Genomic DNA, 14,463 nt, shown 5'->3' with positions numbered 1-14,463 from the left:
CTACCGCTGCTGCACACGACACACTACTGCACGCACACACTGACACCCCTTCACCACCACACACACACACACACACACATTTTAGACATTTTAGTCATTTAGCAGACGCTCTTATCCAGAGCGACTTACAGTAGTGAATGCATACATTTCATACATTTTTTTTTCTGTGCTGGCCCCCCGTGGGAATCGAACCCACAACCCTGGCGTTGCAAACACCATGCTCTACCAACTGAGCTACAGGGAATGCCAGCCAGACAGACAGACAGACAGACAGACAGACAGACAGACAGACAGACAGACAGACAGACAGACAGACAGACAGACAGACAGACAGACAGACAGACAGACAGACAGACAGACAGACAGACAGACAGACAGACAGACAGACAGACAGACAGACAGACAGACAGACAGACAGACAGACAGACAGACAGACAGACAGACAGACAGACAGACAGACAGACAGACAGACAGACAGACAGACAGACAGACAGACAGACAGACAGACAGACACCAGTGTAGCCTGCCTACCCCAATATATCAGTATAACACTCTATAGAAAAGCTTCCACACACTTCTTAATTTGAATGTCATTGATCTGCCCTAACCGGGTTAGCTTAACTGTTCATTAGATTACTCACTCACTAATGGAGTGAACTGAGTTAGACACACTATTGCCCATATAGTGGACTACTTGGCCAAAGATAGGGCACTGTATAGTCAATAGCGTGTCATTTGAGATGCTATCCCGGTTACATCTCATTCATTGCATTGTTTTCTCTCCTTTCTTTCCTCCTAACTGCACATTTAGATAACTCGCTACCGCTAATAGTGACTGAACTCGCTACCGCTAATAGTGACTGAACTCGCTACCGCTAATAGTGACTGAACTCGCTACCGCTAATAGTGACTGAACTCGCTACCGCTAATAGTGACTGAACTCGCTACCGCTAATAGTGACTGAACTCGCTACCGCTAATAGTGACTGAACTCGCTACCGCTAATAGTGACTGAACTCGCTACCGCTAATAGTGACTGAACTCGCTACCGCTAATAGTGACTGAACTCGCTACCGCTAATAGTGACTGAACTCGCTACCGCTAATAGTGACTGAACTCGCTACCGCTAATAGTGACTGAACTCGCTACCGCTAATAGTGACTGAACTCGCTACCGCTAATAGTGACTGAACTCGCTACCGCTAATAGTGACTGAACTCGCTACCGCTAATAGTGACTGAACTCGCTACCGCTAATAGTGACTGAACTCGCTACCGCTAATAGTGACTGAACTCGCTACCGCTAATAGTGACTGTACTCGCTACCGCTAATAGTGACTGAACTCGCTACCGCTAATAGTGACTGAACTGGCTACCGCTAATAGTGACTGTACTGGCTACCGCTAATAGTGACTGTACTGGCTACCGCTAATAGTGACTGTACTGGCTACCGCTAATAGTGACTGTACTGGCTACCGCTAATAGTGACTGTACTGGCTACCGCTAATAGTGACTGTACTGGCTACCGCTAATAGTGACTGTACTGGCTACCGCTAATAGTGACTGTACTGGCTACCGCTAATAGTGACTGTACTGGCTACCGCTAATAGTGACTGAACTGGCTACCGCTAATAGTGACTGAACTGGCTACCGCTAATAGTGACTGAGAACTGGCTACCGCTAATAGTGACTGAGAACTGGCTACCGCTAATAGTGACTGAGAACTGGCTACCGCTAATAGTGACTGAGAACTGGCTACCGCTAATAGTGACTGAGAACTGGCTACCGCTAATAGTGACGACTGAACTGGCTACCGCTAATAGTGACTGAACTGGCTACCGCTAATAGTGACTGAACTGGCTACCGCTAATAGTGACTGAACTGGCTACCGCTAATAGTGACTGAACTGGCTACCGCTAATAGTGACTGAACTGGCTACCGCTAATAGTGACTGAGACTGGCTACCGCTAATAGTGACTGAGACTGGCTACCGCTAATAGTGACTGAGACTGGCTACCGCTAATAGTGACTGAGAACTGGCTACCGCTAATAGTGACTGAGAACTGGCTACCGCTAATAGTGACTGAGAACTCGCTTTCATCATGTTAAAATTATGTTTCTCCCCCTCCCAGACGGAACTGCATCCTAGCAGATGAAATGGGCCTGGGAAAGACCATCCAGTCAATCACATTCCTCTATGAGATCTACCTGAAGGGGATCCACGGGCCCTTCCTGGTCATCGCCCCCCTCTCCACCATTCCAAACTGGGAGAGGGAGTTCCGCACCTGGACCGAACTCAACGTGATCGTCTACCATGGCAGCCAGGCCAGCCGCAAGACCATCCAGGCCTACGAAATGAACTACCGTGACGCGCAGGTACGTCTTGACCGTAACGTGGCCGTACTGTAACCATGACCTAACCACAGCACAACTATAAGACCATCCAGGCCTACGAGATGAACTCCTGCGGCGCATAAGTGTGACCATACCGTAATTTAACCTGACCGTAACATGACCATCAAGGCCAGACGTACAGGTAACATGACCTTAATGTAACGATAATCCCAAGCACACCATGACCTTATTCTATCATAACTTTAACATTGCATAACAAACATGACCTCAAAAGACGCTTAGGCCTAAGTGAGACTATAGTACGGTACAGTAGGCTCTTCACCCTAATCTAAGAATAATCCCACAGTAAGCACTTTTAGATAGACGGTCAGGTACTTAGCCTCATTATCCAGAGAGCCACACTGACCTTACCAGACCAAATAAAGACTACAGTGACTGAAATGTGACCGTAGCCTACTCCAATAACCATTTTAAATGTGTTAACCCAGCGGTTCCCAATCTTTTCTGATCCGGTGAACACCAAATCACTGTCGAAAGTTCTTGAGGACCACTATTCGCAGTGTTCTGGAATTTGTACAAAAGTATCTTGCCGGCCAAATTGAGTCAATTTTATCGGTAGATGTAACACATTAAAGGCCTATTATTGTTATTATAACAATTAGCATTGTGAAAAGTAAATGTAACATTAATTATAATACCATTAATACTCCCAACTGTTATTTTTGGCAACAAAAAAAAAGACCAATTCATAATCAAATTTGCGGAACATCTGCAGTACCGCCACGGACCACCAGTTCCTGTAGGCCACCGATGCCTCGGCAGACCATGTCATCCTATAACCAGGGTCCTGAGTTTTCCCTGATTGAGTCGCGTGGTCAGGAAAATCTACTCTTCACCATAACACTCCTTTCTCTCCCTCGCTCTCTTCTCCCTCGTCCTCAGGGTCGTGTGATAAAGGGAGCGTACAAATTTCATGCCGTCATCACCACGTTTGAGATGATCCTGACGGACTGCCCGGAGCTGCGCAGCGTCCCGTGGCGCTGTGTGGTCATTGACGAGGCTCACCGCCTCAAAAACAGGAACTGCAAACTGCTCGAGGGACTCAAGATGATGGACATGGTGAGTTGAAACGGAGAGAAATGTCTAGTTGAGATGTATGATTTATTTGACAATTCAAAAAAAAATGCACAATACAACCAAATGTGAATACAATGTGTGGTCATTTTTTTGAAGGACTACTTGCCTTTGGACCTGTTGGAAAATAAGCAACTTATTGATGAAATGCTAATATTTCATGGACATTAATGGGACAATATGTTTCTGCCTTCCTCCTCTCCTATCACAGGAGTAATAAAAAACATAGTTCCTTCCAGTAGGTCTTTAAATAAGTACAGTAATGACTAAATACTCCCCCCCCCCCTTTCCCCCTGTGAAGGAGCACAAGGTGCTGCTGACCGGAACGCCCTTGCAGAACACTGTGGAGGAGCTCTTCAGTCTGCTCAACTTCCTTGAGCCTGAACGCTTCCCCTCAGAGAACACCTTCATGCAGGAGTTTGGAGACCTCAAGACTGAGGAGCAGGTCCAGAAGCTGCAGGCCATCCTGAAGCCCATGATGCTGCGTCGTCTCAAGGAGGATGTGGAGAAGAACCTGGCCCCCAAGGAGGAGACCATCATCGAGGTTTGTTTGACTGTGTTTCTCATGGTCAAATAGTGAGATTTCCCTGTGCTGGAATGGAATTATGTTAACGTCAATTCTTGCAACGTGCAAGCCATCTCACCTTCTCTGTTAGATTACTACTGCCGTATTATGAGGAGTCTTGCTGACTGATTTTGTTCCTATCCCCTGTTCTCAGGTGGAGCTGACCAACATCCAGAAGAAGTACTACCGGGCCATCCTGGAGAAGAACTTCTCCTTTCTGTCTAAAGGAGGACCGGGAGGAGGTGGTGGTGCATGGGGAGGCGGAGGGGCTCAGGTCCCCAACCTGCTCAACACCATGATGGAGCTGAGGAAGTGCTGCAACCACCCCTACCTCATCAACGGTACTGAACACACACTAACGCAGATCACACTCATTCTAAAATCGTTCGGCTTAGAATGTGTTTATTTTGGACCCTCTGGATGTTGATTTGGTGTCCCTGAGCCCCACCTGCTTGGCTTGGGTTGGTTTGTGAACTGACTGGATTTAGTCATGCTGCTTTGAATGATTCTGATGCGTGGCCTCTTATGTTCTAGGTGCAGAGGAGAAGATCCTGGAGGACTTCCGTGAGAACCACCACGCCGAGATGGCCCAGTTCCACCTGCAGGCCATGATCCAGGCGGCAGGCAAGCTGGTGCTGATCGACAAGCTGCTGCCCAAGCTGAAGGCCGGGGGACACAGGGTCCTCGTCTTCTCCCAGATGGTGCGCTGCCTGGACATCCTGGAGGACTACCTCATCCAGAAACGGTGAGACTGACCGTTTTAGATGTTCTCTTCAATCACTTAACCCAGGTGTCTGAAACTGGTGGCCCGTGTGCCAGATGCAGCCTGCTAGCTTATTTTTATATATATATATATTCTTCTCATTGTTGGCTGTGTTTGTCTTTGAATAGTTGATGCATTTGAACATCATATTTCATGCTATACATATACGTACATACACACGTGGGTTGTTTTAGTAAGACTGTTGAATCTGACCATGACCGTCTCCATCCGACTAGGTACCCGTACGAGCGTATTGATGGCCGCGTGAGGGGTAACCTCCGGCAGGCTGCGATCGACCGCTTCTCTCGACCGGACTCTGACCGCTTTGTCTTCCTGCTGTGTACCCGGGCCGGAGGCCTGGGCATCAACCTGACTGCTGCAGACACCTGCATCATCTTTGACTCGGACTGGAACCCCCAGAATGACTTACAGGTATGAAGACTGGGCTGGACTTGGAAATAGTCTCTCTACTTAGTTTGATAGTTGAAGATGCAATTTTTTGGAATCTTTGAAAATACTGTGGTCACAACTCAAATAACTGCACAGGTCAATACAGTGCTGTTAAAATACAGTAGACAGACACTAGTCAAAATGCAGTACACAGGTTTGTAAATTAAACAAACAGGGCACAGACGAGTGAACATTCCAAAACAGGGCAGACAAGATGTTATCACACTGGTACACCGCTCCATGACTTCATTTTATCAGTTGATCTATGCTTTTTGGAATCTAAGAAGCATGTTTTTTTTCTCTCCATACCTCTTTCTCTTTTCCTCTCTCTCAGGCCCAAGCCAGATGCCACAGGATTGGCCAGAGCAAGGCAGTGAAGATCTACAGACTGATCACCAGGAACTCCTATGAGAGGGAGATGTTTGACAAGGCCAGCCTCAAGCTGGGCCTTGACAAAGCTGTGCTGCAATCCATGAGTGGCCGAGAGAACGCAGCCAATGGGGTACGACACACATATAGTTCTCACACAGTCAAATAGCAAGACCAGGCTTGAGGACATCTTGTTAGTCTCGCTAAGTTCTATGTGCAGCAATAGAACAGTGAAGGTTGATCACCTGTCTTTTTGGAAAGGGGGTCTTCTCAACCGTACTTCATTGTCTTAATAAAGGTAAACTTCTGTTAATGTGCCGAGTTCCGTGATCTAAACCCTCAAATGTACTCGACTACCTCAGGTGCAGCAGCTGTCTAAGAAGGAAGTGGAGGACCTCCTCCGCAAAGGAGCTTACGGAGCTCTGATGGACGAGGAGGACGAGGGCTCGAAGTTTTGTGAGGAAGACATTGACCAGATCCTCCAGAGACGAACCCAGACCATCACCATTGAGTCCGAGGGCAAGGGGTCTACCTTCGCCAAGGTAGCTTAAATACTCTGTTTCCTATGTATTCTTAGCTCCCTCGTTCAATTCGCTAGTCATTACCATAGGAATTCAATTACTAGAACACATTTGCCCTTTCAAGTCTATGGGCCTGGGTGGACCGACGCCCCATTCTAGTAATTCTATTTCTATGGTCATTAACACTAGAGCCAGGCTCGTTCAGAACCAAGCTGTGCAGTGTCAGTGGGAGCTAACCCAGCAGCACTTCTTTGAGATCAAAAGTGTCATTTGATTAGAAGGTGGAGAAAATGCATTCAGGAGATTCGCCGCTGGGACCGTTTCTCCTTTTCCCTTTCTCCCCAGGCGAGCTTCGTGGCCGCTGGAAACAGGACGGACATTTCCCTGGAGGACCCGGACTTCTGGCAGAAGTGGGCCAAGAAGGCGGAGCTCGACATGGATGCCATCAATGGACGGGTGAGCCTCAGGATTTTGAATTGTGGGAAATGTAGTGTGACAGGGGTGACCTAGGGAGCAGAGACTTGGCTTGGTCAGTATCTCAGTCTCAAGGACTGTACAGTAACCGGCTACTTGAGGACAGTGAGGCTACCGATTTGCAATGACAGTTTGGCTTCTGTGGCTGACTTCTCAGTTGCAGTATTTACTATGGGAATGGGAGAAACCCAGCCCGGGGTGGTCACACCAGTGTTTCCCCTCCCTTTAGACAGCACATGCTAAAGTATCGGAGCTCAATAGTATTATCTCCCTCATACATACACTAATCTAAAGCGTTAATTAATATGGCTTATTACCCCCAGGCTAGCCATGCGTGGCGCCCCAGTCATAACTGGGCTAAGTCAAGCTCATTTAAAACGGTGGCTGTGGGAATCTCTTTCTATTCCTTAATTACCCCGCATTCCCCTCTTCGGTGGACCCAGAGGCAGTAAGCAGCTTATGCTGCTGCCGGAGGGGAACAGAGACATCACTTAGTCAGTCTAGAGAGCAAGTCCTTTTCTCTCCTCGCCGCCTCTACCCCACACCGCTCTTGCTCTCTTCTCCTCCCTCTCCTCAAGGGCCCTAGAGTATAGCACTTAATCCAGCCGCATAAACAGACGTGTCATCTCCGCAAGTCACCCTGGATGAGTTTTTATATATATGTGTGTGTGTGTGTGTATACAATGCTTTCGGAAACTATTCAGACCCCTTGACTTTTTCCAAATGTTGTTACATTACAGCCTGGTTCTTGAATGGATTAAGTAAATAAAAATCCTCATCAATCTACACACAATACCCCATAATGACAAAGCGAAAACAGGTTTTTAGAAATTGTTGCAAATTTAAAAATGTCAAACATACCTTATTTACATAAGTATTCAGATGCGTTGCTATGAGACTCTAAATTGAGCTCAGGTGCATCCCATTTCCATTTATCATCCGTGAGATGATTGATTGGAGTCCACCTGTGGTAAATTCAATTAATTTGACATGATTTGTGAAGGCACACACCTGTCTATAAGGTCCCACAGTTGACAGGGCATGTCAGAGCAAAAACCAAGCCATGAGGTTGAAGGAATTGTCTGTAGAGCTCCGAGGCACAGATCTGCGGAAGGGAAACAAAAAAGATCCCCAAGACACAGTGGCCTCCATTATTCTGAAGAAGTTTGGAACCACCAAGACTCTTTCTGGAGCTGGCCCACCGACCAAACTGGGGAATCGGGGGAGATGGGCCTTGGTCAGGGAGGTGACCAAGAACCCGTTGGTCACTCTGACAGAGTTCCGCTGTGGAGATGGGAGAACCTTCCAGAAGGACAGCCATCTCTGCAGCACTCCACCAATCAGGCCTTTATGGTAGTGTGGCCAGACGGAAGCCACTCCTCAGTAAAAGGCACGACAGCCCGCTTGGAGTTTAGCTAACAAGTTCTCAGCATATGTGGAAACTCCTTCAAGACTGTTGGAAAAGCATTCCAGGGGAAGCTGGTTGAGAGAATGCCAAGAGTGTGCAAAGCTGTCAAAGCAAAGAGTGGCTACTTTGAAGAATCTCAAATATATTTTGATTTAACATTTTTGGGGGGTTAATACATGATTCCATGTGTGTTTCATAGTTTTAATGTCTTCTATTGTTATAGTAAAAATAAAGAAAAACCCTTGAATGAGTAGGTGTCCAAACTTTTGGCTTGTACTGTACCTAATATATCGATCTCTATCAGCAGGGAAACTGGTAATAAGGTCAATAATAACAACATGCTACCTGTTTCGAGCATTTTAACAGGGAGGGAAATGTGGTTGGGGGGTGTTGACATAATTTAATTTTGTGGTATTTAACTAACAATTTTCTTAGAACACCCTGGTGATTGACACTCCGAGGGTACGGAAGCAGACACGCCACTACAGCTCAATGAAGGAGGACGAGTTGGCGGAGTTCTCTGAGCTGGAGAGCGACGGTGAGAACGAGAAGCCCTTGACCAAACCCAGGCGGCCACAGGACCGAGCCCAAGGGTACCCCCGCAGCGAGTGCTTCAGGGTGGAGAAGAACCTCCTGGTTTATGGGTGAGTGGACATCTGAAAGACTTAGAAACTTGTTAGGGAAGGGTTGACTGTTCTCAGGCCCCAAGTCCCTTTGGAAGGCCAACCCTACATACCCTTGATAGATCTGAAAGAATGTAATATTTAAATTTATTTTGCGATTCGGTAAAAGATTTTCACCGTAGTGGTCAATATCTACAGCTAGACACTACAGACCGTTAGGTGGATGTAAGAAATTAATCAAACACACCAGAGGGATATTACCACAGCCCTTGATTATCACTCATCCAATCCTTTCACATTTACGTCTTCTCGGTCAGGAAGTCCACCTGATTCCTGAGAGATGTCATAGGTGCACTGGAAGCCAGAGAAGATATCTCATCTTTCCTTTCCCTCCTTTGTAGGCTCAGGAGGTTGAGGATATGTGCTTGCCTAAACACCAATCGCAAGCGACTGGTCTGGTCATGCTGCGGTGGTCTGGGGGGAAATGACGCCCACGGAGCGCTAATGCTTGCACACTCCCATGTAGAGTAATTTAACACTTAGCCATCTGAGGCTCCCACACTCAAGGGGCCATTAAACATGCCTGTATACTTACACACACACACGAGCCCAGATCGATCTTGCGTGCACTCCTATAATGACCCAACACACAACCACACAGTGAACCAACCAACCAGCACCTACATCACACACAATGTCCCAGCACTTACGTATAAACACACACACACTCATTAGTCTCCGTGCCCGGCTGCCCTCCGCAGGGAGAGATCACGGCTGGCTGCATGCACTCACCACGTCTGACCAGCAGTGGGGTTTGTTTTTCACATGCGACCGAGTCAACTGTACTGTCTAGACCCCGGGGCTGTAGGGCAAATTAGAGCCATCACGTCTGAGAGGACTCATTTCAACTGACGCTACTGCCATTGACTCCCTCCATCGCCGTATCTCCCTCCATAGACCAGCCCCAGCCTCCCTCGACCCACAAACGCACTCCTATCGTCTGGGTGTCAGTGGGGTTATCTCACCGCCGCGTAGAAACGTTTTAGGGCGAGACGAGAGTCTTCGCTCGGTTGTCACAAGTAGAAATCTACTCTGGGTCACCCGCGGTAGTGAGATGTGCTGTCGGTTGCGTGTGTGGTCATGAGCGAACGGGGTCACAGAATCAGATCGCGGTGTGACATTGGACCCTGGTTGAAAGGCAGAGAGCCAGACAACACCGCCCCAGTCATACCCGCCCCTCAACCTTACTGTAGTAGTTTGGGTGGGTGGGGGGAGGAATATGGAAATATAAAACCTTCCAGCTTCAGACTGTAAATGTGAGTCATCGGGATAAATGATAATACTTGAGACACTGACTAAATAATTCTCATCTCTCTTTCTCCTCCCCCTCGCTTCATTCCTTCGTTCTTCTTTTCCTCTTTTCTTATTTCCTTTGTCTTGTTTTCTCCCCCCCTCTCCGTTATCATTTTCTATCCCTCCGTCTCTCCCATCCCTTTATCTTCCCCTCTCTGTGACGATCCCCCCCCCCCCCCCCGTTCCCTCCGTGCTAGGTGGGGTCGCTGGGGAGACATCCTGTCCCACGGGCGTTTCAAGCGGCCCCTGCGGGAGCAAGACGTGGAGACCATCTGCCGCGCCCTGCTGGCCTACTGCCTGCTGCACTACCGTGGCGACGAGAACATCAAGAGCTTCATCTGGGACCTCATCACGCCCACCGAGGACGGACAGAGCCGCACGCTCACCAACCACTCCGGTACGTATCCCTACGCACCCTTACTGCAGCATTACCGTAGCTTAACCAAAAACCTAACAAACACACCACCACCTTTCTCACAGTAGCAACCTCACCAACTGCTCTTTAAGACCTGCCCAATATCCCCCATTAGGACTAGAGTGAATAAACATACGTTGAATTCCAATAGGACTTTTCACAGTACCACCACTAACGTCGCTCGCTCGCTCACTCAACCCCTCCCCGCCACAACAACTCCTGACATGACCTTGCTTTAACCTTATGCTCTGTCAGGTTTAGCGCTGGACTAGAACCGGCTCAAACTGGTTCAGTCTGACTTTACATGACTTATTTGACCTTGATCCTCATTGGTTTCCTGCCTAAGCAAACTGGGATCTGATTTGGTTACAAGAACCATGGAGTTAGCCCAATTCCTTGCTATTTCAATTATCAATTATAGTTTGCAGATGGCCATTTCAAATAAATAATTGTAATAATTGATCAAATCCTTGCTGGTACTAGACTTGTCCAAACCAGGTGTCTCTTATAAAGGGATCTCAATGAGACATAATGAATCTATTACTCTAAATTGTAATGTCTCTGACTGTTGTTGTTGTGATTCTCTCCCCCCCTCCTGCAGGTCTGTCTACTCCAGTACCACGGGGTCGTAAGGGGAAGAAGGGGAAACCAGCCCTGCCTGCCCCTCCCCAGCTCCCCAGGGCAGAGTGGCTGGCCAGCTGTAACCCTGACCTGCTCCTGCAGGAGGACAGCTACAAGAGACACCTCAAACACCACTGTAATAAGTAAGTCACCCCCAAATCCTAACCTCAACACTGTCGTTTTTTTAAACACCACAGGAACAAATTAGCCATTGATCAAGCTCAGTGTCGTTGTGCTCGAGTCCGGTCTCGAGACCCCATGTTTGTCGGATACATTTTAACTCTGTCGGACAGTGAGGACTCGCCATTTCTTCCCGAGACCAGTGGCGTAAGAAACTCAAACCGTAATTGTCAGTTTCCATTCAGTCAGCGCGTCAAACTGCTTCGCAGTATATACCCACCTTTCATTAAACAGTATCTTATCACCTATTGAAACCTGGGCCGCCTCCTTGACTCGTAACATTACTGTTCTTTACTTTCATTGAAAAATATCCTCAAACTTTGTTGCGCTCGTCAGAATTTCCTTCACTAGTAGGGGAAGAGTTAGGGGAATTATTTGCTCGTTGTGCGCTCACTATTAGTGATGGGGAGGGGGGGAATTGTAAGTCTTAATACCTATTATAGACGTGTTTGCTCAGTGGTGAAACGTGGCAACTTCCAACATGTACCGAACTTAAAAATCATACCATCACTTAATGCGCCCAACTGAATAAAACAGGACTGAGCCGAGCTTCTGGCCTACCACTCACACAGATAGCATCCACACGGATAATGCTACCCACAACCACACGGCTTAAACAACCTAGGGTAGCCTTACGCCGCCACGATCACACTTATCACTAAAAACAAGAACAGTGACACTTCAAAGGATGTGCGAGACAAGCTCGTGATGCCGGAAGGACGGCGACCCTAATACCAGGACGCACTATGTAGGAGAGTGCAGTTTATGTAAAACACACAGGGCCGATAGACAGCAGTCACACACAGCATGATGTTAAAGGACAAGCAGCACATTCACTCAGACATAATAAGCCAGTAGGTCCCAATCATAAAAATACAAAAACACAACCATTAAGCGTTTCCCAATCAAAATGTACAACTATTACGTCCCATTGCAAATGTCTTTTTTACAATCAGCACACAAAGTAACCAGTGAACTAAAGTTTAAATGCAACAACGTTTCACACTGAAGTTATTTCAACGGAATGGCTGCGAGCTGCAATAAAAAAAAAACTGTTCCACTCACCAACAAATGAGCCATAACATCCTCTTCGATAGCACCTGCAGCTGCTGCAAACTAGCCTACAACAAAAGCTAGCTAGATCGTGGGAAAACTACTGCTCGCTATTGCGCAGTGACCTGTTGGCCTTCGAAGGAAGTAGTTTCCGTAAATTTTGGTTAAACGGTCCAACCCATTAAAAATCCACATGTGATTGGTTGAATGTCCACTGTCACTCCAAAATGCTTCCCTAATACAGTTTAGCTAGCTAGATTTATCTCCCCAAAAACCACCAAAGAAAAATCCTTATTGGATCTTTTTTTCCTCTTCGGTGTTAATGCTTTCCTTTCCAACAAAAACTGGAGAGATTAAATCAGAACATTATTATTTGACATTCTCTGAAGGCCCTCATTGTTCCCTGCTTTGTTTGGGTTAGTAACAACTTGTAGAGTGGCTCTATTTTCCCTCAGCATGCATTTTTCATCATTCTCAATTTCTGAAGGCTCCTGAGTGGCGCAGCAGTCTAAGACACTGTATTTCAGTGCAAGAGGCGTCACTACAGTCCCTGGTTCGATTCCAGGCTGTATCACATCTGGCTGTGGTTGGGAGTTCCATAGGGCAGCGCACAATTGGCCCAGCGTCGTCCGGTTTGGCCGGGGTAGACCGTCATTGTAAATAAGAATTTGTTCTTAACTGACTTGCCTAGTTCTTCTGAAATATGAGCACAGAAATACTTGAAATGTAGATATATATATTTTTTTGTCATGGTCTTGAATTGGACTCATATTTTGCTGGTTTTGACTCGGTCTTGCCCCCCTCCGGTCTTGGTCTTGACTTGGACTCGATTCGCTCCGGTCTTGAATCGGTCTCGAACACACTGGTCAACCCTAACCTCTGACCTTTAACCCCTAGCGGAAACACAACCCCTCCTCACACACCACCATGTTGTCATAGATAAGCAGGCCAACACACCGTTGATAGTTGGTGGTTTCTTTATAATTCCCAAAAATCGAACACACATTAGTCCCCGGTAATCCTATTTCACATGAGTTCCATAGCTCCACTCCAGCTAGCCCCACCACACACACACACACACACACACACACACTTTTCACACTCCTTTTGTTTACTTCTAGCCAGTGTCCTATTTACTTTCCCTCCTCCTTCCTTGGCCACAACTCTTCTTTCTACTCTGTTGTTGTCGGGGAGATTTTGTGGCGGCCAGGTTTTTTGGGCTGAGGCTGGCGCCGCGCCAGGCCAGGTGCCAGGCAGACCTGTTGGAAGCGGGTGAAAGGCGGCACACACAGGGGCGATTATGTGGTGCCATCTGTCAGGCGCAGGGGCTGGCGCGCGGCGTGGCTAATCAGCCCTGGCAGCGTGATGGATGGGCAACGGCCAGTGCCAAAGATCCGCCACCGCAGCTAGCCGCTCTCGCCAGCTACTGCTGCTGGCGCACGGGAGCCGAGTTTCACTTTTTCTTTACCCTCCCCCTCTCTTCCCTTTTCTTTCTTTCCTATTTCTGTCTCTCTCGCTCTCCTCCCCCCCACACAGAGTTCTCCTGAGGGTCCGTATGCTCTACTATCTGCGACAGGAAGTCATCGGTGACCAAGCCGACCGGATCCTAGAGGGAACAGACTCAAGGTTGGCATCCACTCCCTTCCGTCTCCTCCCTCCGTCCCTTTATCTCTCACTCCAACACTCCCAAGCCCCTGCCTGCTTTATCTTCACACTCCCTCTCTTCCCTCCCTCTCCCTTCGTTTCACCCCATCACCCAGATGTGCATGCATATATAATGCAGAAAACGTGCACGCCATGTCGATGGCGTCTGAGGCTCTTCGCTGAATAGCTACAATGCTGTTATTGTGTGTGTGCGCGCATATATGTGCCAGTTAGTGTGTGTGTGTTCACTCGTATGTGTGTGTGCCTGTGTATAAGTGCCAGCTTGCCTGTGTGTGTGTCTGTATTGGATTAGGCCAGGCAGGCTGCTAGTGGTGATAGCGTTGCAGGCATCAGGGCAGGCTGCTAGTGGTGATAAGGTTAGGCCTGTTCTGCCTAGGTCTCCTTAGTGATGCGGGCTGCTTTCTAAATGGCACCCTATTTCCTATATAATGCACTACTTTTGGCTCTGGTCAGGGCACGATGTAGGAAATGGGGTTCCATTTGGGCCACAGTGGAGATGTTCCAGCAGCGTGGCTAA

At 47.8% G+C, this 14,463-nt stretch overlaps 1 protein-coding gene across 3 annotated transcripts in view; it reads left to right on the top strand.

Moving 5' to 3' along the window:
- Nucleotides 1-14,463, top strand: part of chd7 (chromodomain helicase DNA binding protein 7) — an 80,972-nt gene that overhangs the window by 44,546 nt on the left and 21,963 nt on the right. For all 3 annotated transcript variants that reach the window (XM_082960812.1, XM_045693998.2, XM_082960813.1), the window contains exons 12-24: nucleotides 2,130-2,373; nucleotides 3,295-3,471; nucleotides 3,788-4,030; nucleotides 4,206-4,392; nucleotides 4,586-4,796; nucleotides 5,051-5,246; nucleotides 5,599-5,766; nucleotides 5,996-6,175; nucleotides 6,500-6,610; nucleotides 8,472-8,680; nucleotides 10,210-10,409; nucleotides 11,029-11,191; nucleotides 13,818-13,907. In XM_082960812.1, coding sequence (XP_082816938.1) covers nucleotides 2,130-2,373; nucleotides 3,295-3,471; nucleotides 3,788-4,030; nucleotides 4,206-4,392; nucleotides 4,586-4,796; nucleotides 5,051-5,246; nucleotides 5,599-5,766; nucleotides 5,996-6,175; nucleotides 6,500-6,610; nucleotides 8,472-8,680; nucleotides 10,210-10,409; nucleotides 11,029-11,191; nucleotides 13,818-13,907 — 2,379 coding nt within the window. The remainder of the gene's footprint in view (nucleotides 1-2,129; nucleotides 2,374-3,294; nucleotides 3,472-3,787; nucleotides 4,031-4,205; nucleotides 4,393-4,585; nucleotides 4,797-5,050; nucleotides 5,247-5,598; nucleotides 5,767-5,995; nucleotides 6,176-6,499; nucleotides 6,611-8,471; nucleotides 8,681-10,209; nucleotides 10,410-11,028; nucleotides 11,192-13,817; nucleotides 13,908-14,463) is intronic.

This window comes from Salmo salar, chromosome 14, assembly GCF_965601325.2.
Source record: "Salmo salar chromosome 14, fSalSal1, whole genome shotgun sequence".
Lineage (NCBI taxonomy): Eukaryota > Metazoa > Chordata > Actinopteri > Salmoniformes > Salmonidae > Salmo > Salmo salar.
Note: the sequence above shows the minus strand (reverse complement) of the source record. Positions and strands in the feature narration are given on the sequence as shown.